The sequence below is a fragment of the Podarcis bocagei genome (genome assembly GCF_964188305.1).
Source record: "Podarcis bocagei genome assembly, chromosome: 1".
NCBI lineage: Eukaryota > Metazoa > Chordata > Lepidosauria > Squamata > Lacertidae > Podarcis > Podarcis bocagei.
This window is the reverse complement of record NC_138125.1, coordinates 72635231-72661892: the sequence shown is the minus strand read 5'-3', so window position 1 is coordinate 72661892 and position 26662 is coordinate 72635231. Positions and strand designations below refer to the sequence as shown.

Here is a 26662-nt window from a genome sequence, read left to right as displayed (position 1 = left end):
TCTATCAGCTAGCGTCAGGTGCAAAGGACGTGCAGTTAGAATTAAAGAACGGGCTGCTTCAGAGCAGTCTAGGGATTGCTCTTCAGCACCACAGCTAATCTGAGCTCACTGTGTTTTCACAAAGAAGACCACTCCTGGTTAGCCTTCTCCAGCCTAATTTAGGTGGGAATGGTCATCCTTCTTATGTTCAGCCATGAGTTAGAACATAAGACTGTAAGAAGAGCCTGCTGGATCAAGCCGTTGGCTCATCTAGTCCAGTAACCTCAAAGGGCCCAACCAGATGCTTGTGGGAAACCTGCAAGCAGGACCTGAGCATGAGAGCACTCATTCCTCCTGGGGTTTCCAGCAACTGGTAGTCAAGCCATGGAAGCAGAGCAAAGTCATCGTGACTAGTAGCCATTCATAGTCTTCTCCTCCATGAATTTGTCAAACCGCCCCCCTCTCTTTCTCTCCCCGCCCCTCTCTAATTTTTATTAAATTTTCTGTTTTACAATTTAGAATATTCATTTAAACCACCTTAAGATATCAACGACTTCCCTTCTTCTCTTTTCCATGGTTCATTTTGCATAACATAAATCCCTGCACATTTTACATAAACTAAACCATTCAGTATTCCATTTTTACATCCATCAAAACTTATTTACACTGTTGAATTTATCTTAATGCTGCCGACGTTTTCAAGTGTATACTATCATGCCCCCCCATATATTCTATAAACATTTCCCAATCTTCTTGTTCTCTTATTCTATATGTTAGGTCTGCAAGCTGAGCATCTTCCATCAGTTTGAGTTGCCATTCTTCTTTCGTTGGGACCTCACTCGTTTTCCATTTTGGGGCTACCAGTAGCAGCTGCAGCTTAAATAAATAACATTTTTAGGTTATTCAAAAGAAAGGAAAATGTCAAATCCTCTCTTAAAGCCCTCCAAGTTGGTGGCCATCACTGCTTCCCAGGGGAGAAAGTTCCATAGTGCTGCATGAAGAAGTGCTTTTTAAAAATCCATTCTGAATCTTCCAAAATTCAGTTTCGCTGGGTGTCCAGCCATAATGAAATGCCACTTCATGCTGTCTGGGAGGGAGAATCCATCTACTGCTATTACCCTGCAGATTGGGGAAAAAGGAACTATTTGCTCAAGGAACTTTTTAAGATTAATAAGAGCATCATCATAGGCCTAGCGAAAGCAGCTGAAGAAGAAAGCAGCCAAGTGGACTGGAGTCGCCTCTGCTCACCAAAATGGTGTTTAAATATTTAATGCTTTGCTGTGTGTGCCGATTCTGTTTGGTTTGGACCACCTTGTCTAGTTTGCTCTGCTCTGCTGCTGCAGCCTGTTAAAGTGGGTCAACTCCTCATTAACTTTCATCTTTAAATGAAGGTAAAATCTGTTAATTGCTTGAAAAATGGGTTGATGGTATTTGTCTTTAAAATATTTAGTTAGTCTGACTTCCATTTACCTTTAAGAATTAAGGCCCCCAACCTCGTCTGTATTTCAGAACAAGTTATATGCTGAATTTCCACTATCACCTTTGAGGGGGACAATGAGCATTAGCCAAACCTTCTGGTGAACATGTGTTTTGCCAACTCCTGACCTGTAACTGCAATCGCTGTGAGCCAAGGAGAAATCCTGCATTTGCTGCTGCATCTGTTGCTGCATCTGCTCAATGCTATACCCATTGAGCTATTATACCCTGTCAGAAAATGATGGATTGCTTCTCACTGAGGTGAGCCTGGACCACACCCTTAACACTACTGGTGGGGGCATTCTTGATTGCATGCTGCTATATTCCATATAATGTTTTCCCCCAAGACAGAAAACTAGCACGTTCTGGGGAAAGCTAGACTAGAATTGCTCCCGTTCACATCTTGTTTTCTATGTGCAACGGTTTATGTTGGAATAGTAAAGGTAAAGGGACCCCTGACCATTAGGTCCAGTCGTGGCTGACTCTGGGGTTGCGGCGCTCATCTCGCTTTATTGGCCGAGGGAGCCAGCGTACAGCCATGCATGTGGCCAGCATGACTAAGCCGCTTCTGGCAAACCAGAGCAGAGCACGGAAACACCGTTTACCTTCCCGCTTGAGCGGTACCTATTTATTTACTTGCACTTTGACATGCTTTTGAACTGCTAGGTTGGCAGGAGAAGGGACCGAGCAATGGGAGCTCACCCCGTCATGGGGATTCAAACCGCCGACCTTCTGATCAGCAAGTCCTAGGCTCTGTGGTTTAACCCACAGCGCCACCCACATCCCTTTATGTTGGAATAGTGGATCATTAACTCATGTGAGCTCCTCCTTGCACCTGAAGGCAATCTGTTCCTTGATATCGAGGTATCACTTTAGTAAGGTTTATTATTTGTGAGGTTTCAGTCATGATCCCCTCAATAATCCACAATGCACATCCAATGTGGCTAGTTGATGCCCTCTGCCGTACTTGAGGGCAGATACCAAAATATTCCAACTGAGAAACGACTCTGCCCCTGTGAAGATGGCAATCTGGAAACAGTGGCACATGTTCTCCTGTCCTGCCCCCTTTATAAAGATCTGAGGAATGAGATCATTACCCCACTCTTACTTACCATCCCAGGCCACCCATCTGCGGCCACATTGTCCTGTCTTTTATCAGATCAAAATGATCAGACAACAGCAAAGGTTGCTAGGTTTATCGAGGGTGCAATGAGATTAAGGGCCACTGTCTGAACGATAATCTTGGTCGTTTGATTGCCCTTTTTACCCATTGTTGTCTTTTTAATTGTATATATTGCTTGTTTTATGTTGCTATGGCCGTTGGCTAATGCGAATAAAGTTTATCTATCTCTCCACAATGCACTAGTTTAGAAGCTCTTTGCTGCTCCTGCTCAGTTCCTGTTTGCACTAGCGCAGCCTCTCTTACAAGGCCCCAGAGCAACCATTTTGTGACTGGTGCCCATAGCAAACCCTGGTTTATTTACAACATACGTAGCCCACCTTTATTTTACTAGAGAAATGAAGATGGTATTCCTCGGGGATCTCCTATATAGGCACTGACTTGATTGAGACTTGCTTACTAGCAAAAAGGTGGCTGATTCATGTGTCCTCATATTATGGCCTGGTTTTATAAGTGGTCTGTAACACACATAAGTCTACCCTCCAGGATTTCTATTGCACCTTTAGGATCAGCCTTTTAAGATGAATGGCCTATGTGTTCCAGGTGAAAAGATATTTTTCCTATACTAAGTGGTATAGAAATTAAAGACTGTATTTACTCAAACACACCTTTTTTTGGCCAAATTACATTGTGAAAATTAGGGTGTGCATTAGATTTGGTGGCGCATTAGGTTTGATGGTAAACTTGATAAACACCACTGATATAGCAAATTGTTTTTGGTTTCAAGGTTTTGAAAATTGAGTGCGCATTAGATTTGTGTAAATAAGGCAATCAAATAATCAAATCAAATTGTTCCAATATATTATTTAAAAGATTTGTTAATATTAAAGCCAGAAGTAGGTAACAGATTAACCTGGGACTTCTCCATGCCAATATTCATAGGGGAATATAAACACCCTCAGTACTAGCTCCCAAGGTAGATCCAATAGAGTTATGTTCTATATCTGAGAAATGCATGTTACTTACTTTTAAAGGAAATTGGGTCCCTGATAAGGCAGTGTTTGCCAACCTGGTGCCCGCCGGCTGTTTTGCAGCAGATATCTCATCAGCTCCAGCTAGCACAGCCATGATAAGAGATACTGACAGAAATCTAACAGATGTTTCAAAGACTTCTTGGGTGTTCATTAAGAAAGACAAAAACTCTGGAGAGGCAGCCTCTTACAGCAAAAGCAACCAAGAAACTCATGGCTTATAACATGACGATAATCTAGTCAGAAATTATAGGAGAACTAGGAAAACAATTCATGTTGAAGAAATAAATGTTGAAAGAAAAGAAAAGCATGTCTGTGGTAAATTAAACTGAGAACAAAGTAAAAGTTATAAATGGAAAAAATTAAAAGTCAGTGGCACTGAAAGGAAAACTTGGCAGTTGTGAAAAATGGAGAAATGACAAATGTCAACTAGCTTCCAAAAAAAAACCCCAACATTTGATCTGAATGGTTTTACTGTATTTAATGTGACAAAATGTGAGTTGACAGCATTATAGCAGAGTGTGAAGTTGGGTATGAGTTCAAAACCAAAGTCAATGTAGCATTGATAGAGGAATAATGTCGACATACATACCAGAAAAACTATGTCAAGTAGAAGGTAAGAGTTCATTAAACAGAATCTAATGAAGCTATCATAGTGGACCTTCTTGGACCCCATTCATAATTTCATACCGGTGTAATGCCCACAAAATCAATTCAGCACTTCACGGTATCTTCTGGAAAACGTTCTAGGTCAGAGAGGAAATACTGCAGTAGGCATGTTAAGACTTAGGGAGAAGTGGAAGACAGACAACATTTTCTAACAGGGCTCATCATTACTGAGCCCACAATAGCACAATAGCTTGCGTCTTTCTCAGGCAAGTCATGCTACTCTATCAAGAATGGGCTACTCAGGCGAGCTTCTAGAACACTCAGCCCAGGACTGTGTGATTGATCTGTGGTGAACTGATGGATAGCCCTATATTGAAGGTAGAGGATTGGATTAAATGACATTTTTGAACCTCAGATTCCATGGTTTGGTTCACACATGAGATGACCCCATGGACAATTGTATTGTCTTTGTCATGGGCCTGGCAGTATAGTCGAGATTGAGTTTGGATTGCCGGGCCCTGGTGGAGGAGGAGGAGGAAGAGGAGGAGAAGGAAACAGAGAAGGGGCCTAAATGGTGGGAACTGGGGTTGGTGGTGGTAAGGATATTCCCCATTGTGTCCCAACTTCAGCCATTTTGGAAGCAGGAGAAGGGGCGCCTTCTCCTCTGCCTGACCTTCCAGTTAAATAGAGAGCCCTGGTGGAAGCTGGGGGGAGCTGTGGAACCATATGGAAAGGGTTGGGACATCTTTGCTGCTTCTAACTAGTTCTAAACTTTTTGCCTGATTCCTCAACTCCAGAATCATGATTCCTGAACTCTGTGTCTGCTGCTGAGCCAGTGCTGTTATTTGCCAGAATAATCTCTCTTCCTTACTTAAATGTAAGAGCTTCTGTGCTGGACAAAAGCTGGGACATGTTTCCTTTGAACGCTATTATGCTTGAATTGACACCTGGAGATACGACTATTCTATTGATGAGCCTTTGATGGCTAAAGAACACATGGAGGTCCCTCACCACTCGATGCCTCAGGTTTTAACATGTGGTACACACAGTGAGGAAGTTCTATTCAGTTGAACCCAGTGCTTTTTTTCTGGGGGTATGCAGGGGTACGCATACCCCTAAACATTTTGTGAATCTTTGTACTTTTGTCCATTTACTGTATTTATTTCCCCCGATTTGAACTGTAAAATGGTGATTTTCTTGAGTCAAAATGAAAGTACCCCTAAACATTTTTTTTAAAAAAAAACACTAGTTGCACCCTTCAGAACTCTGAAGGAGCTGCAATGCCATTTTCGTGGGTTTAATATTATATTTAAAACACCTCACACATTTTAGCACATTTCTTTCCAAAGCATGTTGCGAGCCAAACATATATTAAACTTGATTTACATCTTCAATCAATGACCTTGACACAGATTTCATCTTAAACACTTTCCCAACAGGGTCAAGATAAGCTCAGTATGTGGACCACTCTGAAAGTCTCCCAAGAAAAGATGGCATTCGGTAGTGGATGAGAACAGTGAACAGACATTTGGAACATCCTCTCCCCATTAAAAAGTGACTCAGCAAATTCAGCCTCAAATCTGATCAGGTCAATGCCCATCATGGCCAACAATTAGCCCAGAATTACCAGGACCATTCCCTTTTATAGAGTGGCAGACTGCGGCTTACTGCCGAAGGGACTGAACTGCTGTCAGCATTTTATCTGCTGCCGAGCTCTAGTTTGGAGGACCTCCATCCAATTACATCCCAGCCCTCCTCAGTTGGAGATCTGAGCTAAGCGTAGCGAAGCTGGGAAGGTGTGTGTGTGTAAGTGCCGAGGAGGGGGCAAAGCTTTCCTCATTGCGTTCATCAGCATTCCTCTTCCTTTCCCCTCCCTACTCTTACAAGAATTTGCCGGCAAAAAGACAGATACTTACTTTGGCAGTAGATAAATCTCGGAAAACCCTAATGCACATGTTGACGAAGAGCGTGGAAGCAGCATCTAAATGCGTCAGGAATCTGTTGGTATTAGAAATGTCTGCTGTTGTGCCCATATGTCTGCTTATTTCCATACTAAAGACATTTACTGTATACATTTGCCACAAGGGAAAACTGCTGTCTACTCTTTAGCGGTATTACTGGAAGAGCAGTATTGTATTTGTATTCGGCGGACTCTCCCATTTCCAGGACATGCACAGATCTTCATTCTGTAGCCCTTATCGCTGAAAGAGTTCTTTAGACTATCTTTCACCACCCAGCCAATTAGTGAACACCTCATTATGCTTCCTCCTGTCTGCCATATGTAACTTGCTACAGCCAGCCGTGGCAAAGAGATTCTTCTTCTACCCCCCCACTCCTCCTTCCCCCCCTTCTTTTCTTTTCTTTTCTTTTTTTTTGGCGTATCGCTCTCAGCAAAGTGAGTGATCGTTAACAGCACAGAGGCTGGATAAAGCTTACAAATGAACGGCTCAGAGTTGAGCTGCAAATGCAGCAGCTTTTTGTAATTCAAATTAAGCTAATAGCACGGTAACAAATTGCTGTTAATATTAGATTAACTTCTTTGGAAAGATATGAATTCGCGAGAGTTAAGATTGCCTGGAGCTGGCCTGGCCAATGAAAGGAATGCAGTCGAGGGAAAAGGTGGTGGTGGTTGTGGTGGCGGAAGCAGCAGCAGCAGCGACGGCTCTCTGAAATACAGATGTACTGGGAAGCGAAAGAGGTAGAATGGAAATGAAGTCAGCATTGGCAGAACAATCACCACAGCATTACAGATTCGGTGGGAGAAGACAGCTTTGGTTATTCCAACATGGTGTAAGCCTGAATTAAAACAAGACCAAACACTTTCCAATACAATGATCACAGTTGATCATTGTTCAGTTTCGGGTGCAGACAAACTCTACTTTTATGGGATCTTCTTTTTTGTTTTTACCGGAATCCGGTCAGGCAAGGACTTCCTCCTGCATCACTGAACTGTTGGTCAGTCCTAGAATTCCTGTGGTTTCTAAATTTACAAAGCAAGAGTGGATGGTCATGATCTATTAACAGCTAAGGCTTCACCAGTCCAGAACAGATTTTTAGGGTGCAGGGGAAAGGTTAAAATCCCTGCAAGTAGAAAGGCCATTGTTCAGTGACAGAGTAATACTTTGGGTTCAAAAAATTCCAGGTTCAGTAAAATCTCCAGCATCTTTAGGTAGGGCTGAGAAAGACTCCCATCTGAACACCTGACGGTATGTGCCATCTGATTTCCTATTTACCAGACCAATCCGAATTTTGTGGTACCTATGCCTGATAAGTAACTCCCGTTTTGCCTTTCTAGACCTCTAGATGTTACCTCTCTCTCTCCCTCTCTCTCTCTCTGCCTCTGCATAGTTTGTTTCTAGAACCACATGGCCACGTGAACCAGGCCTCAGAAGTTGAGCAGCATGCACTTTTTAATTTTTGCTGCATCCAGCAGCATCTATAAATGGACTCAAAAGTAAGATTCATTAAGGTTCAAGCACCAGGGGCAGGGATTAACTTGTTCTCAATGCAGGGTCTGATTCAAAAGCTTAAATGCCTCACTATAGGCCAGTGGTCACTAAACTGATTAAGAGGTGGTTATCTTTATCAGCAAAAAGGCTATCTGCTAATACTAAATGCCATTTACCCGGCTCTGATTCCGTGAATGAATATTTATGCCAAGTGATGAGTACAGCACCATCAAAAGGTTCCTCCCCCCGTTTCCGTTCTTCAGAGCTGCAGCGATTATTCAGCGGCAGGTCTGGTCTTCAATACTTGTTTCTATTAAGCAAATTTGCAGTGTTCACACAAAATTCATGATTGCATTTTTATTCCACTTTTTTAAAAAAGGAAATCATTCCTTTGCACCTAAGAATGTGGGTCACGGCAGGAGGGCCTTATTCAACACACACATATATATTTATGTACACCGTTATATAGATTCTGTACAATCTCTCTCCCAGGTTTTATGTGAAATTCTGGCTGTTTTGTTGCAGCTTCTGTGAAAGCCGATCAATAATTCCTTGCGATTTATTTCTTTTTTTACAAATGTTTTTTTCCCCCGCTTGCCAAACTTACATCGTGGAAATAATTCAAAAAGCCATTTGCATGGGCACACGAGCATTGAGCTGTTCTGAATGCAACGAGATGAGAGGCAGGGAAATGCAAACAGGATTTGCATGGGAGTCCATGTGGCGAAGATGCTAAACAAATGAGATTCCTGGAGCCTCAGCGAGCTGTGCTATGGCCCTGAAGTGCAACTAACTTTCTAGCGATTCATGTGTGCAGTCCAAATCTCCCTCCTTTATACTAAAGTTTTGGGGAAAACAACAAGAACAGCAGCTGGCAGATTGTCTAGAGAAAAGTGGACCTGTTGCCCTGGGGCTTAGGTTTGGGGTGTTTCAGTTGTGGGTATCTCTGGCATGGAGCTGGCCCCAGAGCTGCTTGCACAGCCATTCTCAAGTTAACTCAGCATGGCCTGCATCTCCATTACAGCAGAATGAGCTGTGATGGTTCCAGTTCAAATCTTTACCAGCTAGCGAGTTTTTGCATGGTGGAGGAGCAAGCACAAGGCCACACACACGACACAGTTGCCCAGATCGCATGACAGCACAATCGATATGATGCTTGCACTCTCAGAAAGGCAGGGGACGGAGGGAGGAGGGAAGAGAGATAGCAGGCATTTGGCATCTGTAGAACTGAGCTGGCCACTAAACCCTGATGACTATGTTCCACCGCCACTTCTAGAGGCTGAATAGCTGCCGCTGGAAACCATGGGAGGGGAGATTATTTGATGCGCACAGGTCCTGGTTGTTTGCTTCCCATGGGAATCTGGTTGGCTACTGTGAGAAGAGATGTTGGCTGTATTCCAGTCCAAACTTCTCCCTGATGTGCAACATCTCTGAAGCGAGCCATGTTTTACCCTGGTGGAAGGCAAGCTCTAGGAAACCATTATGACCATAAGGAGAATTACTTACAAGACTGGTAACTGTTAAGGATACTATTTTGGGCACATGAATAACAGCTTCCACATTCACACATCTAACCTGTCTAAGAAAGACATTCCCATTAAAAATATGACAACTATTTGAAATCACTAGCAACTTCATTTCTCAGATCTTGGATTCCGTGGAAGCAAAAAGCATCAAAGGAAGGTGAACCAAGAGGTCAGCTCAAGCTGCACTGCTGGGTACCTTCCTTGAGAGTAAATACCTAAGGTCAGTGTGGTTTATTTTCAAGTAAATTGGAGTGGATCAAGCTAAATGATTACTGGGGAACACCTTTTGATAAACGGGTGATGATCTGGAACATACAATACAGTCAAACCTCTTCTTACATCCACTTCCGCTCGCGTCCATTTTGCCCAATGTCTATGGCAAACCCGGAAGTAACCGGTGGGTTTGCCGCCATTCGCGCATGTGCAGGAGCAGCGATCGCCATTCGCGCATGCACAGGAGCGGGCAATTGCCACCCACACCTGCGCACGGCACCTCTCCCAGAGACCCATTTCAACTTCCAGACGGGCCTCCAGAACGGATTGTGGTTGGGAGTGTAAGTGTGAATGCATTATGTACACCTTGTGTTATATATATATATCAATGTCAGTGGGATGGTGCCTGGGGAGGAGAAAGTTTGTATTGGTTTGGGGAGGAAAGTTGCCACTTTGCATTGGGACCATGGCATGTGTCTGTGCAGGCAGGGAAGTTAAATCCTAAATGGTAAATGCAGTCATACATGCGATTCATGTCTCACTGAGGTTGACGCCAAGTTGCAACTGTCCTTTCCCTTAGTTAGTACCTAAAAAACCCCGTCATGACACTTCCCCAAACATGTTCGGCAATTCAGCTATCTGAACATGTTCTTCTTGGGGCACCTTACTGAGGCTCACATCTCTTTGTTGCTTTTGGGGAGCATTTTGTTTAATGCTGACATCCTTCTTTCCTGCTGTTGGACGTCCTTCATCATAGTCTTTTGCGCTGTTTCATCACCTCCCTTTCCACAAGCCCCAGGAATTCCTAGAAAAGGAACTGTAATCTGCTCTTACATGTTTCTGTCCCGTCTCCTCTCTGAAGTGCTACCAAGCACAGCAGTCCTGCCAGAAGCTTTCTTCTGTGCTCCTCTTCTCAGCCACGGCCAGCACTCCTCCCCTTGCTTCCCATGAAAAGCCCTTGTTCTGCAAAAACCCACCTGTCACCTTTTATATTCCAAGGGCCCAAGTCATTTTGAGCACTTGTTTCTTCTGCTGCCACTGAAAGTTTAGTACTGGGGTGGTGGGACTATTCCTATTGAAAAAGTGGTTACAGTGGGGAGGACTTTTTGAGAGGCAAGGGTTATCAAAGAGGGCTGCAAAGGTTTTGTGAAGATTGAAGATAGGGGAGGGAGTGGTGCTTTAGGACTGGTTTCTCCCTCAGGGTTATGCTGAAAGCCAAATTATCTCTATAACCTGCCTTGTTTCTCTAATGGTATGATAATGGGTGATGCAAAGGGCTTCTCACAAAGGAGGTAGTGGGGCAACTAACCCACCTTAGATGAAAGAGACCATGGCTTGTTTGAGCAGTCACATTTGCACATCAGGATAAACCATAGTTTCTGGCCTATTGTGGTTTACCGTGACTGAGCAGGATGCTGGTGTATGCTGCCTGATTGCTCCCTCTTGACTCTTCCCCTCACACAAGCAAAACATACCATAAACCCACAATCAGGTTTGGTTTCTCATTATGTCCAAACCCAGGACTGTGGTTTGCAAGCAGATGAAACCATCGTGGGCATCACACACACACGGCAGCCAAGCACGCAACACAAGCTATTAGATTGGCTACAACAGAATGCATCTTCCAAGTCTCTTTTCAATGGAGCAGGGGGGACTGGAACCCTGGGGGTGTCAGAGGAAGTCTTAGTGGTCAGATTGGCGACCCCTGATTTCCTGGCATATGTCACTCCAGGTTGCTGTGGCTCGGTGGGAAGGATCGTAGCTCACTGGTAGAATACCTGCTTTTCACGTAGAAGGTCCCAGATTCAATTTTCAGCATGTTGTCTGTCAGGGTAGACAATATTGAGCCAGATGGACCAATAGGTAGCTTCCTATATTCCTGCTGGCTGGTTTAAATATTACGTATTCAGCATCGAAGAGAAGCTCCCTGAACGCAGAAATAAAAGGTATGTCATAGAGAAGGCTAGGGTGAACTATTGTCCTCCTCTTTTCTTAAACCTGATTCTTAGAATACTGACGAGCCACAGGACAGAACTTCTCCTCTACAATCTCAGACCACTCTGAGAACTTCCACATGGAGAAACTGGTGTGCATTGAGTGACATGGCTTCTTCCTATATGAATACCGCCAGAGCAAATAATCGCTTAAAGATGGCCAGGAAACATTCATATTTTTTTTTAATTCACACCTGTAATAAAATTGCATTACATTTTTCATAAAATAAATGTTCCAGTTTATATACAGAAAAAACAGACTGTACAGAGCCCTCCCCCAAATATCCCCCAAAAAAACTCACGAACATACAGGCAATGCAGTGCTCAGCTAAGCAGGCACAACTGTACATCTAAAATTGTAACTGCTTTGTGTTGTGGGGAGGGGGGGAAATACTACAATGTATAGAGTCCTTTGTGGACCGAGAATTAAAAAAATATTGCAGGCAAGCTGACAGACGCCCTTCACTGCTAGTGCGGCCGAACGTCCATCCCACAGTGTTTCAGCAAAGCAGGGCTTGTTATTGAACTTGGGGCTCAAAGCTCCCGTTCAGCTGTCCCTCCTCATAGTCCATCTGACACAAGATCATGTTGTTCTTCAGGAAAAATTTGTCTCCCACGCAAAATCTAGAACACAGAAGAAAAAGAAGAGATCGTTTTTAAGGTCTTTATGTTTTATCTTCCATTGGCTTTTGAGAAAAACAGAAGTGGTTAAGTTGTGCGTCTTTTTCCTCCCCACCTGAAAATATTTAATTTATTTACAAATACTTTTCTATTACCACCACATCAGGAATGAAAAACACTTCTCAAAGAGATGAACATATAATCAACACAAAAGCAAAAAGCTTTTTTTAAAAAAGGGGCAGTGGGAATCAGAACACAAAACTGGGTCGTATGGCAGGGTAAGCTTGTATAGATAAAAATGCTCCACAAAGATAGATTCAGATCACTCTTTTTGAGCTGCTATGAGCTGATTAAGAAACCCAAGAAAGGGGGATTGGCCCTAACATTAGGCGAAGTTAGATATTTTGGTTCAAATGGCAAGTTTTAAAGGGCATAAAATGATCACTAATTTGGCTTATGATCATATTTTTAAACACCAAAGTGAGGGGTAGGAGAGAAGAATGTCATTAAGATTTTCTGCCTCTAGCATCAAAAGGTCTAGAGGCCTTCAATTATAACTGTTAATTGGAAAGGTAAAATTAACCCAGTGATCTCAGGGGCCACAAACCAGGCTTATTCAACTTGTTTGGCCCTGAGTTTGCAATGCATCAGACACTTCTGGCAATCCTTTAATAAATCAGCCCCTTTATGTTTAGGTTACACACCCTCTCTCAGTGACCTATGAGAGGTCCAGTACCAGGCTGAGACCTGCAGGTGGGAACTGGGAGATTTGCCCAGGTAGTGGGCAGGTGGGGGAGCCAGGACCATGGACAGCTCATTGTGGAGCAGGATGGAATTCAGGCCCAGATAGGGCTCTTCCATACGGTAATTTATTGTGGACTCAGGGCTGCTCCTGCATGCAACTTTTGCACAGCATCCATATGACAGTGATCTCATAAAAAAATGATGTTCCATATCGTTTTTACAATTTAATCTGGATTTTCCATTTCTGTGGGAAATCTGATAAGTAAAAAAGATAAAAGAATTGCAAATAGTAAATGCAGAATAAATTAGGGAAGTGGGGAATGGGAGGGCATTTCGATAAGGATGACATTAGGTGGCGGGTGAGAAAAGCTTGCAGCACAGGGTCCACAGTAAAAGGCTGTGTGGAAGCATCTTAACTTGTGTTCTGGTGTTTTATGTCCAGCCTGACTATCATATTCTGCAGTGAGCTGTCCGCGGTCCTGGCCCTTTGCTTATACACCTGCTGAACACTTCCAGTGCTCACCTAAGGTCTCAACCTGGTACTGGATGGAGGTGGTGCCTTCTGTCTTTAAATGCAACTGGGTTCTACACACACACACACACACACACACACACACACACACACACGAGTCCCCATTCTTTGTATCACCCATCAAATTATAAAGGGTCCGACTTACGATCTCTAAAAGTGTAACCCCTCACAAACACTCACACCTTCATTCCAAGTCTGCCATAAATCTGCAAGCCCCTGTTGGTATTGAACCTAATTGAATTTGCTAAACCTTAAAAACAAGGATCTCCACTATTACATTCACTTGATATGTAGTCTAGTTGACAGAAACAGTAGTTTGAAAGAGCCATGGCCTATGCTTAAGTTACCAAATGAGAACTTGCAATGGAACTGTCTCTTCTCTTAGCCTCTTCCCATCTTAAAACTTAATCCATATCTAAAAGGTAAAGGTAAAGGACCCCTGACAGTTAAGTTCAGTCGCGAATGACTCTGGGGTTGCGGCGCTCATCTCGCTTTACTGGCTGAGGGAGCCGTTTGTCCACAGACAGTTTTTCAGGGTCATGTGGCCAGCATGACTAAGCTGCTTCTGGTGAAACCAGAGCAGCGCACGGAAATCTATGTCTAGGTAATTTTTTTCACATTGTATATGGAATATTGCACCAACATAATACGAGCCATGTGCTATTTATTGGCTGTGAGTCCTGGAAGACTCACTTCAGCTGCAGAAGCTGAGGCTGCTGACCAGGCTTTTGGGCTGGGGGTGTTGTTTATGAGGTTTTGCTGTGTTGTTGCCGTTATTGAAATTAATTTTTTTTATCTTTATTTTTGATCTTATGATTTATGTGGAAATTGTTCTGTTTGGTTGTGTACTTTTTGATGTTTTATTTATTGTTTACTACTTTTGTTATGTATGTGATTATGCATTTTTTTACGTGTTGCAATTCCCCCTGAGCACGGTTCCAACTATGGAAGGGCGACATACAAATAAAATGATGTATGCATGTATTTCCTTTGACATTCATGTTACTTTTGATGAATGATGAGTAAGAAATGCAGTCTCCCAAAGCACAATTCTCCCACCCACACATTAAGCAGAAATGCTGAAGGGAGAGCTGGATCATGGCAGCTAATCTTGTCCCTATAGGTGTACCTTATCCCCAGTGTCTTCACATTAAAAACAGGGCTATGCACACGTAGCATTGGCCACTTGTGGGATCATTTAGGTAAGGCTGAAATAACTTTGCCAGGCCTATAACAAAGACTAGCAGCTGAGCTATGGGCACCAAGGCAAACTGTCTTCCTACTTCCTACTTTGCTGGGATGCAACACTTGATTGTATTCAGGGCTGTGCAAGAGGCATAATTTGAAAGGCAAGGCTAGAGAATACTTCATGCACGCCAAGTGTATGACTGGAGTGGAGGTGTCAGCCTTTGCACTTTGGTGGATACTTAATGCATTTTCTGTCAACCGAGGGACCACACTGCAAGGTAACTTGTTCTCTGGCAGCAAGAAACTTGTTTATATCACCAGAGAGTCATGCTGCTAAGTTTTGGAAAATGAATTTGCAGTACTCAGAAGTAAGTCACACTGTGTTCAGTGTGGTTTACTCCTGAGAAAATGGACTTCGGATTGCAATTTTAGTTTCACTGGGACTTAAACTTTGGGCTCAAGGAAGATTCACACATTTATCATCAAACATGTGTTGATGAGGGCTAGAATTATCCTGCACTATAAAGGAAAGTGAAGTGTCGTTCCATCAAACACCTTCATGGAATGCATGCTTATTTTTCTCAGTCCTAGTGTGCACATGACTTCAAACGTTTGAGAGCTTCTTTCTTGTAGCCAAACTACAAGAAAGAAGATTCCACCTAAACATTAGGAAGAACTTCCTGACAGTAAGAGCTGTTCGACAGTGGAATTTGCTGCCAAGGAGTGTGGTGGAGTCTCCTTCTTTGGAGGTCTTTAAGCAGAGGCTTGACAACCATATGTCAGGAGTGCTCTGATGGTGTTTCCTGCTTGGCAGGGGGTTGGACTCGATGGCCCTTGTGGTCTCTTCCAACTCTATGATTCTATGATTCTATGATTCTATGAGCTCCTGCTCAATAGTCCAGTCCCATTGCAATACAGATTGAGGTATCATATCCAGGAAGCAATAATCATGGTTCCTTCTCATTGAATATCACCTACTGAAAAGGGTAATGATCATTCATCTGGCTTATGTGGGAGACTCTGATCAGCATGTACGTGTGGACATCAGCATATATGCAGTTGAAGCAGCAAAAGAATGTCTTCCCCTTGTCCCCTGTCATCAGTTTCAAATAATGCCTAGTTCAGAAGTAGTCAACATGGTGGTCTGCAGATGTTGGACTGCAACTCCCATTCCCCCAAGCAGCATGGCCAACGGTCAAGGACGATGTGGATTGAAATCCAACAAGTTCTGCAGGCCACCATGTTGGCTATCCCCAATCTGGATGTTGCTTGAGAAGGATGGAACCAGAATGTGGCAAAGCAGTTTTCATGCTGCCGCAGAAAAAAATTATAGACTTCACAGAATAGGAAATTAAACCCACCCGCAGCAAACTTGCACACTGGGGAAATACCGGTTCCACTTAGCACGATGAAGTATCAGCGGTCTTGGTGACAGCTAATTTTCTTCTGACCCTCAGGTTTGCTGGCAGCTTAATTTGATGACAATAGGCAAGAAGCTTATGGGTTCAATGGGGAAAGGGTTAATTAATAGATCAGGTAAGATTCAGCTTGGTGCCCTATATGTATTAGCCTTATGAGAATTTCGAAACTCCTTTCAGTACTACAGAGCTCTATGATTTTTGGGTTTCTATTAAGGAGATATAGACAAAATAATTATCACACCAGCTAAAATCCGCACCTCAAAATCTGTTGTGAAAAGTGCAGGCCTCTCCAAGTGTTTTGCTGAATTGGAAAGGTTTCCCTTGCTGACTGAAAAACAGACAGCTGCTGACTCGCTACATATTTTTGCCTTAAACCAAGAAGCAAAAAACTGAAGGAGTAGTAATGCAAAATGAAGATTAAAGTCTTGCCACCGGCACAAGTGCAGCACGCTTGACAGCTGCCTCTTGCCAAATCAGCGGAGGTTTCGAGGAGCAGGGATGGAAGACCTCGCAAAAGCATGGAGAAGAAATGTGTTATGTTTTAGAAATGACATTTTGGAAGCTCCCCGACTAGAATTTCAAAGTAGGGTCAAACTAGCCCCCCCCCCAGCAGCTGGGCTGTGTCATATATTACATGGCAGCAGATGTGGGTTGGACATGGGGAGGGGGAGAAATTCAGTCAGTTTGCATTTTTATGCGAATCTACCTAATTTTCACCTTCCAAACCGATGCACACTACTCTGAATTTTGCAATGTAGTTGTCCAACCCAAAAATACATACAAAAAAGGTGTATATTGGGGTAAAGTATGCACCAAAATGCAGGTCTTAATCAAAATCATATACAAAAATGCATTATATATGGGGACATTGCTGGTAAACACACACCAATGAGTTTATTTGGCATGTAACAACTCTGGATACTCAGTTCTAGTGTAGTGTTGATAACGCCAAGGTTGCAGGTTCGATACCCGTATGGGACAGCTGCATTTCCCTGCATTGCAGGGCGTTGGACTAGATGATCCTCAGGGTCCCTTCCAACACTACAAATCTATGATTTCCACGATATTCACTTAAATGGGTTCATTTGGAGAGAGTGCACAGATTTTCATGCAGCCTGGGGCATCCATATCATGTGAGATAACTGGTGTGCCTGAGGACTTGGTGAAAGGAACCAGTACCAGATGCAATGAGTAGCCATCCACTTTATATGCTTACTCAGAAGTTAGTCCCACTGAGTTCAGTGGGGCTTACTCCCATGTAAGTGGGTGCAGAAGTGCAGCCCGAATCACCTCAGAATCAATGACTTGGACCTTAACTGTCCATTCTGCAAATACACGGTTCCAGAATGGCCTCTAGCTCTCTGGAGCAGCTTTTCAGAAAGCGCAGAAGGCAGGGAGAATCAGTAGAAATCATTTATTTTCATTCTGCTGGCATGAGCTTTTTTTTTTTAAAAAAAATGAGGTGTCCCATTCGCAGTCACTTTAGGAACCAATGTTTAAATTTATAACATTTGTGTAAAGCAGCAGGTAAATTGCCTTCAGGATTCTTTTAAACACTGCCTACAATTCTTGAAATGAGGTTGAGGATTTAAAAGGATTTTTTTTTTAAAAAACCCAAAAAACCCAACAACAAATAAACCGAACAAACCCAGCTCTCATCTAACAAATTGCAATAGAGTTATTGCCAGGAAATATTTTAGAAGTCACAGTTAACGCTGACAGTAACACTAACAATCTCCGATTCCCACCACCCTTCTGAGTAATACCCCTCCCCACCTTCTCTATATATAGAAGGATCTGGCAACTTCTGTTTCAGTGTATCTGAAGAAGTGTGCATGCACACGAAAGCTTATACCAAGAACTAACTTAGTTGGTCTTTAAGGTGCTACAGGAAGGATTTTTTTTATAGTAACACTAACAGTGCACTGTGGAAGATAATTAATGGAAATAGAGTGCTGAAGTAGTTTTGAGTTTGTGGTTTTAAAAAAAACAGTGTGCTAACAGCACAGACAAGTCATCTAAAATGAGTCTAACTTTTGATCATATATCTGGGTGACATATATTTTAGGAAACCAGGTGGGGGGGACCTCTTCCATGACACACTTTTTGACATTTCTCAAGCACTGGAGTTGTGGGGTGTGTGTGTCACGGGTGTGTGTGTGTGTGTAAAGGCTATGACTTAAGAGAGGGGTGGGAGATCTCTGGCCCACCAAATGTTGCTTGACCATTGGCCAGTGTGCCTGGGACTGATGGAAGTTTGAGTCCAACAATATCTGGAGGGCCAGGGGCCACCCACCTCTAACTTAATGCCCTAGAAGTAACATTCATTCATTTAATTTATGAAGCGCTTCCCATGAAACAAACTTGAGGAAATTAACAACCAAAGCATCTTAAAAAATGATAATTAAAAACAACACCATCAATAAAAACACATATAAAAACAATTTCAAATCCAATTGACAAGGTAGTATCTGATTTTGTTTCCATCCCTTCAGGTCCAAGGAACTTCCTTATTATGTGCTTATCTCCCCCTTCCCTTCCAAACTTTGGAAAATATGCTCCACATCCTGGTTTGGATCTACTTATGAACTGGTTTTTAATTGTTTTTTTTTTAAAAAAGGAATTGTTTTCAATGCTTTACATACATGGAATTGCTTATAAGGTTCTTTCACTTCAAGATGCAATTAAGAAATGGAATCAAATAAATACAGAAATAAACATTAACCTAGCCTTTTCTTCATTCAGTAGCACCGAGAAACTACAAAGTATGGTTGCTGGGGTGTTGGCCTTGGCCTGGGGAGAGCTGGGTTCAAATCCAGAAGAGCTGTGCTAAATCCTCTGCAGGTGGGCCACTGTTGCTTACTGCAAGAAAGATGGGGAGGAGCCAGGTCTGCATGCTGCAGAACTGGCTCCTCCCCAGCTAGGTCAGCAGGAGCACTAGATTGGTGCTGCTGGCGCATTTGCACCACCCTGACCTACCTGCCCCTCCCTCTCCCCATTTAAGCAACGGTGACTGGGGCGCTAGCATGGCTCCACCCTAACCAGCAAGCTCCTTCTGCTCAAATCTCTGATGAACCATCTTTGAAGATAGGGGATATCATAATCATTGAATGAAGGGTTGCTAGGAGGATAAAATAGAATAGCTCCATGAATGCTTGGAAGGAGACGATATAATTTTACAAATAAATAAATAAATAAATAAATAAATAAATAAATAAATAAATAAATAAATAAATAAATGGAGGATTGTGATGCTTAAGGCTGAAGCTGCAGTGACTGTGAGTACAAGTCTATGTCTGGGAAAGTTGGAAAAACTTCAGCTTTGCCTTATTTCATAGAATGTCCAGACCATCAACTCAGCCAACTTTTCTCTTCATTTTTAATTAGGGTTGCTAAAGCTTTGTGAACAAGCCTCAGAAACCCCACTGTGTACTAAAAAGGTCTGCTGCGATGAAAGAAAGTATTTTTGTTACCATCATAGTACTAAAAAACAGTCAATACGTTTTCCTCACATAACTTTGGTAAAGGCCCCACAAACACATTTAAAGTCGGGGCAGACAGTAAGATCCTACAACATTCTAGCATTTTTCAACAAAGGTGGACACAGAAATGGGGATATCTATCTGAACCCACTAGATGTCACTAGAACCTCAGTGGAATAGCCTATCAAATGGGACAGCTTGATTTATTGAGCCTGCCTCTTTCATACAGAAAGGCAGTCTACTCCAAACAAATAATGCCAGCTTCGTGCTTGATGCAGCCTTTTCAATAACAGCCACCCAAAACGACAGAATTCCTGATACTCTTAACTTCGGATATGTTCTGTTCCACGCACCTTTCCGTCAGGGGAAACTACACTGACTTCACCGAAAAGCTAAATTATTTGATAGACATTGTTCAGAAGAAATGCACTGGGTTTGCACTCAAGGGAGCCTGCATGGATGTGGAGCCAAGGGGTTTTGAGTAAAGTGAATGGATTCATCATGATAATGATGTTCTTTATGGCCAATCCACACGCCGACTGGTCACTACTTTTAATATGATGTGGCCAAAAGGTGAGCACCCTTCACTTATTAATCTGGTGAGGGTGTTTCCATGGGATTACCAGGGAGCAGGGCTGTGCTGCTGTCTCTGCTCCCTGACTGTTCACCGATTGGTGTGGACACCTGCACTGTCAAAGCCTATGTGTGACTGGTTGCTTATGCGCAGGTGCCCATGTGATTTGGGCTCTGGAACACATGGAAGCATACATGAAAGAAGCTACTTTGACAGTGCAGGTGTCTATGCCAACATGTGGACATTCAGAGGGCCAGCAGTGCAGCTCTATCACTGGTAATCCTGTGGAGACCTTTTTGTGCACGAAGGTCTGTTGTCCGAATGTTTTGTCAAGCAAAAACGGATTTGGCTTGCTAATTCCAAACTTCCTTAGTGTGGTGAAGCAGCAGCAGCAACATGTCAAGCTGCCGAAGAGCTGAGCTTTTTAGATTACCTGTTTGGCACATATAAGGCTTAGAGGTTTTTTAAAAAGTATATTAAGAGGTAGAAATAAGGTTTATCTGGGTTAAAGTAAGGCATGCACATGGATTTGTTGTTTGAAAGCAAGCTTATGCTAGGATGCCAGCTGAGTGGTTTAATTGTGTGCAGGAAACAGGAAGTGCTCCCACTTCCTGTCCTTCAGGCTTCTTCTAAATGTCTCAAGTTTCAATTAGACATTCCCCTCTGTGATGAGATGTGCGTGTTTATAAATGTGTTGAAATTTGGGAGCCAGACTGGGATGCGCAACTTCTCTGTGATGCTCCTGCTCGCAACTCTGTAGGAGAAAGATGCAAAAGTTACGAAGAACTGTAGCGATCAGGAAGCTTACAAAAATTGTGCTTCCTTTCCCCTCTACATGTTGTAGTGTCTGGAACTATTCCAAGAGCACAATCCTATACATATCTATTCAGAAATAAATCCCATTGAATTAAATGGGACTTAAGCACAGGCAAGTAGGCATAAAAATGGCAGACTTAACATGGTTCCTAATTCACAACACACTGATGTTCCTCTTTATTTAAAGCATTTTTATGGAAACTTGATTCTGAATTACCAGTACGGCTACATTTGATATTGGACATTGTCAGATTCTGTTTCCTCACAGTTATCTGTACCAACCTGGTGCCTTCCTAATGTTGTGGACTACGATTTCCATAATTCCTGAGCACTTACCATGTTAGCTGGGGCTGAAAGGAGTTGTAGTCCCAAACGTTTGTGGAGCACCAGGCTGGCTACCCTCATTTGCATGAAGCATTTCCGCCTTCTCTTTAGAGATACTGAAATACTTTTTAATTAGAATAGATGTTTCTGTAATTTTGCAAGCAGCCCTGCTTGGATTGCATGCTGTCTTGCTCTTGAATTTGATCTAGCTTAAAGCCTAGACCAAACACCACCCTGAGTGCAAAGATCATCAGCGTGGCAAATCTCAGTATGTACTATGAGGGTGTATGTAGCAGGGCAGCATTGTTTGTAGCTGCTTCATAACTAACAGATTTCCCTCCTTTTCCTGCCTTTGGAAACTCACTGAAACCTGAACCTTTCCCAAAAGGGTTCCAAGACCAGGATGGCCTTGTGTAGAGTTTGGAATTTTAATGTGACAGGACTCCTAGGTTTGATGGTTATGTGTCATTGGGAAATATGGTTGTTATCTGAGAGAAAAGCTCCAGGCCCCAGCTAACCCTCTGCAAATTAAACCTTAAGTGGATACCCTCCTGATATCCATGCACAACATACAAGTCGACCACGGTGCATTAAAAGCTGCAGGACACTTCAGTACAATGGTGATGTGAAGCACGCCAGAATAGCGACCACGCTCTTCATTATATAGCCTCTCCTATTATAGCTTGCCTTTTAGGCACACATGATATGTCCCACTTAAAGCTGCGCTCTGAACAGACCCTCCCGACCGTGCGGCGAGCTGATGGGGCTCTGAGAGGAATTATTCTGAAGAGCTCTATTTCCTTTGACTCTTCCCAGCCCGGCCTCCGAGCCTGTCAGATGCCCAACTTAAGTAACCTTGATTTAAAAAGTATTTATGCCAAGCCATCCTCATATCAATGGATGTGCAACAGACCGACAAGAAGCTTGGCTTTGAAGCGGCTCATTCGGTTGCCTCGGTGCCGCTTAACACCACCTGCTAGCCTGCAGCACAGCACTCACTTTTGTTTGTTTGTTTGCTCCTGCCACAATCCAACCTACCACCAATTCCGCATGTTGGCCTATCAGGGGGAAGGCTCCAGTGTTCCATTAGCAGGTAAAATGACTCACCCAGCAGTGGCAATTTGAAGGCCTGGGAGAAGGTGATGGATATCAAACCGTGAGCCAGACTTTCTTGTTCCACTGGGATCAGGGGTGGGTGGGGGGTGGGGAATAACTTGCATTCTTTCTTTCTTTCTGTTCTGTTCATATAAAAGCCTCATGTCCTCACCTCTGGTTGCAAAGCTGGCAGGCAAAGCAGTCCAAATGGTAAACATTATCTCTGGCCCTCATCACCATCTCAAAGGCAGGGATCAGCTTACTGCAGGCAGCACAATTCCCCGTGGTCCCAAAGAGCCTGCCAAGGAAGCACAATCATTAGAAGCCGTTTTAATTAAATGGCGGAAGGACTAATTAAGTGTAATTAGCAGTATCAAATACTGTATTGCACCAATAAAGAGAAGTTGCCGTCCCTTATTTCGCTGACCAGCCAGTGTGTGGGAATGTGGGCTGAAATGGCACGGAGAAAAGAAAAAGGGAGAAGGAGAAGAAAGCCGGCCTCCTTTGCTCGGCTGCTGAGCCTCCTGCTAATTGACTGCCTAATGAAGAAATGCATTTTGCACACAGAGCACTATTTTGGGGCTTCCAACATCTTAGTCAAAGCAATCTAATTGCCCCCCCCTTATGCAAATTAAGAGCATCTTTGCAGAACATCTTTACAGGCCCCTCTTTCAGACCTTCCACTTTCTAATTTGCTATTCTTTCATCAATTCCTACTGATTTCTTAGCTATACGGGGGGGGGAGGGGGGGAAGTGCCGGGTATGTTTTTTTTGGGAGCACTGGATGTAAACATGTTCCCTGTGGGCCACAATTTGCCTTTGTTATAGGCAGAAGTTGGGTGAAGTTAAGATACCTGGGAGGCAGAGAGAGCTAAGTTTATTCTACATGATACTTAATTTTTTCAGACTGGTGGTGGTGGTGGTGGCATTTTCAATCTAGAACTAAACACTGAAATAGGATCCTATGCTGATGGGACCCCAGGGTGATATCAATCCATGCAAGTTTGGTTTGGCTCAAAAAACTCATCTGAATTTTTTCACATTCAGTCATTTAGTGCTGAATTGGAAATGCAAGTTGATCTTTCCAGTGCAGAACAGATCCCATGACTGCTTCCACGTGGATCAAGATCACTATCTACCACATCACTGGAGGATTTTCTAGGACATGGAGGAGTTGTGATCTGAGCATACATGGGCATTCGCAAAAACTACTCAGTCCATCCATATCCACTGGAAGAGTCAAGTTGACTCCACGTAAACCATGTTTACGGGGTCCAAAGTCTCCCTCTAAGAAGAGTCCAATCTTCCCACAGTTAAAATGTTAAGAATCTTAATTGGAATCTCAACCTGGAAATGAATTTTGGCAAAAAATAGCGTTGCTTCCCTTTTACTCCTTTCTCTTCAATTTCTCAATGAAAGTAATTCTTCCTCTACATCAATTGGTTCCACCCCACCCCCACCCCTGGTCTTTGGAGATAGCTTTTGTGTCAACACGAATGCTTTGCCAACTTTGTTATCTGCTTCCACAGATACTGGCTGCTTTCAGAGCATGACACTCCAAGAAGTACGGTTTGCTCTTCTAGGCCCACCTACAAGTCCTTGAAGATCGCTGCAGCATCACCAGCACAAGAAGAATGCATCACAACAACTCTTATAAAAGAGGCGGGAATCTCTTGACAAGTACGACACATGGGAAGTTCACCGTATCTCAGTCGTAGACCACAAGTTTTGTACTCAGAAGGTCCTGTATTTTCAGGTCAAAGAACCATAAGTAGCCTGCAACCTTGGGGAGCTATGGCCAGTCAAGAGTAGAAAATGTGGGACTAGATGGCCCAATGAACAGACTCAATATAAAGCAACTTCATACCCAGTCAGATTAAGTTCCTCTTTAACAATAAATGTAGGCAATAAATAGCTTTATGTGAAAGGCAATAGGTTTGATCCTGATTGAGTGGGTTAAACTCAAATCAGCGGGATTCCACTCTTTCATGTCTCATTTTTTCAGGCAGATTTCAATGGGGCCTAAGTACAACTAACTTACTCTAGATCCAATATGATTTATTATGTAATTACTACAGCGGTGTGGAAGACAGCATTCTGTTGCCTTTTCCAACACACAAGAGCTAAACCTCTGTAGTTTGCAAATGACTCCACTTCAAAGTTTGTATGACAATGGTGCCAATCAACTGCTAGCTACACTTTAAGTAAAAAATACTCAGTAAAAACAACAAAATACACAGTGTGCTGATTTAGTATGTGAGTATGAGTCTGTGATAAGGTCTCTCTTATGTGTTCAAAACCTGGGGAGATGCATCCGTCTCCTCCTTCATTGTTGACTTTCAGGAGGAATCGAAAAACATTCTTGTTGACCCTGGCTTTTGATGACTGAAAGATACTGGCCGTGGCAACCTTGAAATTAGCAGCTGTGAGAGTTTGCCATTGTGTTTTTAGATGTTCTATATGCTTTCAAATGTTTTAGTTGGTTTTAAAATTGGTTTTGTTTTAAATTGTATTGTTTCAACTTGTTCATGTTTGCTGCTATAGAAATGTAACAATAATAACTGTAATTGATGCTTATGTCTTTTATAGATGCAAGCTACCTTGAGGGGGAAAACTCTTTAGGGCCAAATGAGTAGATAGAAATGCTTGTATATATAAATATTAATATGGGCCTAGTGCTATTGCTAATATTTGTGCTTTTAATCCTGAAGAGAAAATTTGCAATCTTCACTGCTTTCATCCTCACAACAGACTGGCAAGATGGTTCATTACTATTCTCATTTTACAGATGGGGAGCTGAATCTGAGATTTGTTGAAGGCCACACACAAGAAAGCTGTCACACGGATGCTACTTAAACCCAGATCTGAGTTCAGCTTTTCATCAACCGTGACGCATCCTTGCTTCCATTATAACTGAGCTCAGGCTGTAGTCTACCTCGACAGAGCCTTGAGAATCACGTTCCATCAGCGACTGGGTGCCGGAGTAAAAATATGCATCATAACCTTCTGATGACCTATTTCTATATGGTCTCACCATGAGGTGATGGGAAAAGTTACCACAAGGTCAGAGGAAAAACATTGTCTAGATCTGCGTGAAACCAGAGTTTCCTGTGCAGCCTGTTCTTGGAGAAGTGGGAGAGTATTTGAAGCTTTTGTCTCTTTCTCAAACAAAGTTAGGAGTATTTGTGCAAGACTCTGAAGACCCAGAGTCTCTTTGTCCAGAGTTTTAGTGTCAGTCCTCTAACTTGCACTTTAAAATAGAACCAAGCAAAAATGATTCAGCGGTGGAGCAAGCTGATCGGGCGCCTGGAGTGGCGTGTCTACCCTGCACCCAGGGGTGGGGCCAGCTGCCCGTGGGGCGGGGAGAGCCAGGTCAGGATACTCCACGGGGCCTCTGAAGGGTCTGCCTGCCTCCTCCCACTTAGCTGCCCTACAGATGAGGCGGCTGGCGGACTGTTTGGGGCAGCGCGGAGCCTGTGGGCGCCCAAGCCATGCATCGCTCCCAGGAGAGACGCATGGCTTTGGCGCGCTGCAGGCCTTGCAGTGAGTGCTGCCTGGCATTTTGTCACCCCCCTCAGTGGTGACACCCAGGGTGGCCTGCCCCCACTGTATCCCCTTCCTCCGTCCCTGGGCTGGTTGGCACAACCTTTAGCTCTTTGAAAAGGCCTCCTCCATTTCAGTAGTATTTCCACACATATGAATGGGACAAAATAGCACCTGGAAGACACTACACTGGTCACCCCTACCTAAAATATTTGAGATAGCCTTTTCTGATGCCCCAGCAGTGAAGCCAACACTATCTTCAAAAGTTAGATATGAAGATCAATCTATTGCATGTTTACTCAGAAATTCATCTGTGTTAGCTGGATTTAGGCCTTTGGAAGTGTGTTTTGAATTCCAGCCTAAGTCAATTGATATGAAAGGTCTTTATTCACATTAGTTTGTTGTAATGACTACGTTGAATGGATTTTATCCTATTGTTACTTTACATTGTTTTAGCTCAAGCTGTTATCTAACTTAATGGCCGCTATAGTGAACAATAGCTTTAAGCAAACAAGTAGAAAGAGGCATTAAATGAATTTTGCAACGAAAGGGAAACAAACCCAGGAAATGACTATGCAGGGCATTTCACATCCCTCAAAAGACATTCCACTGAAAAAGGAACCCCACAAATATTTGAACACTTCGAATCTCACATGAATTTGTTCAACCAATGTGCTTTCTGGGGTCAGCTGAATATGATTTTTTGCCCCAGTGTGGTGTAAAGGAGTCTAGTCTTTACTCAGCTATGAAGCTCACCTTGGGCCAGTCATTATTTCTCTAAACATAACCTACTTACAGGGTTGTTGTGAGGTAAAAAGGGGATAGGGAGGACCATGCATGCTACTTCCAGCTCCTTGGAGGAAAGGTGGGATAGGAGGAAAGGTGGGATAATAATAATAATAATAATAATAATAATAATAATAAT

General features: G+C 43.1%; 1 protein-coding gene across 6 annotated transcripts in view; it reads right to left on the bottom strand.

The window, feature by feature from the left end:
* Positions 1-11563: 11563 nt before the first annotated feature.
* LMO1 (LIM domain only 1) overlaps positions 11564-26662 on the bottom strand; it is a 101618-nt gene continuing 86519 nt past the window's right edge. For all 6 annotated transcript variants that reach the window (XM_081185711.1, XM_081185710.1, XM_081185714.1 and 3 more), the window contains exons 3-4: positions 22367-22492; positions 11564-12021 (exon numbers count right to left, since the gene is read on the bottom strand). In XM_081185711.1, coding sequence (XP_081041837.1) covers positions 11916-12021; positions 22367-22492 — 232 coding nt within the window. In that variant the 3' untranslated portion in view covers positions 11564-11915. The remainder of the gene's footprint in view (positions 12022-22366; positions 22493-26662) is intronic.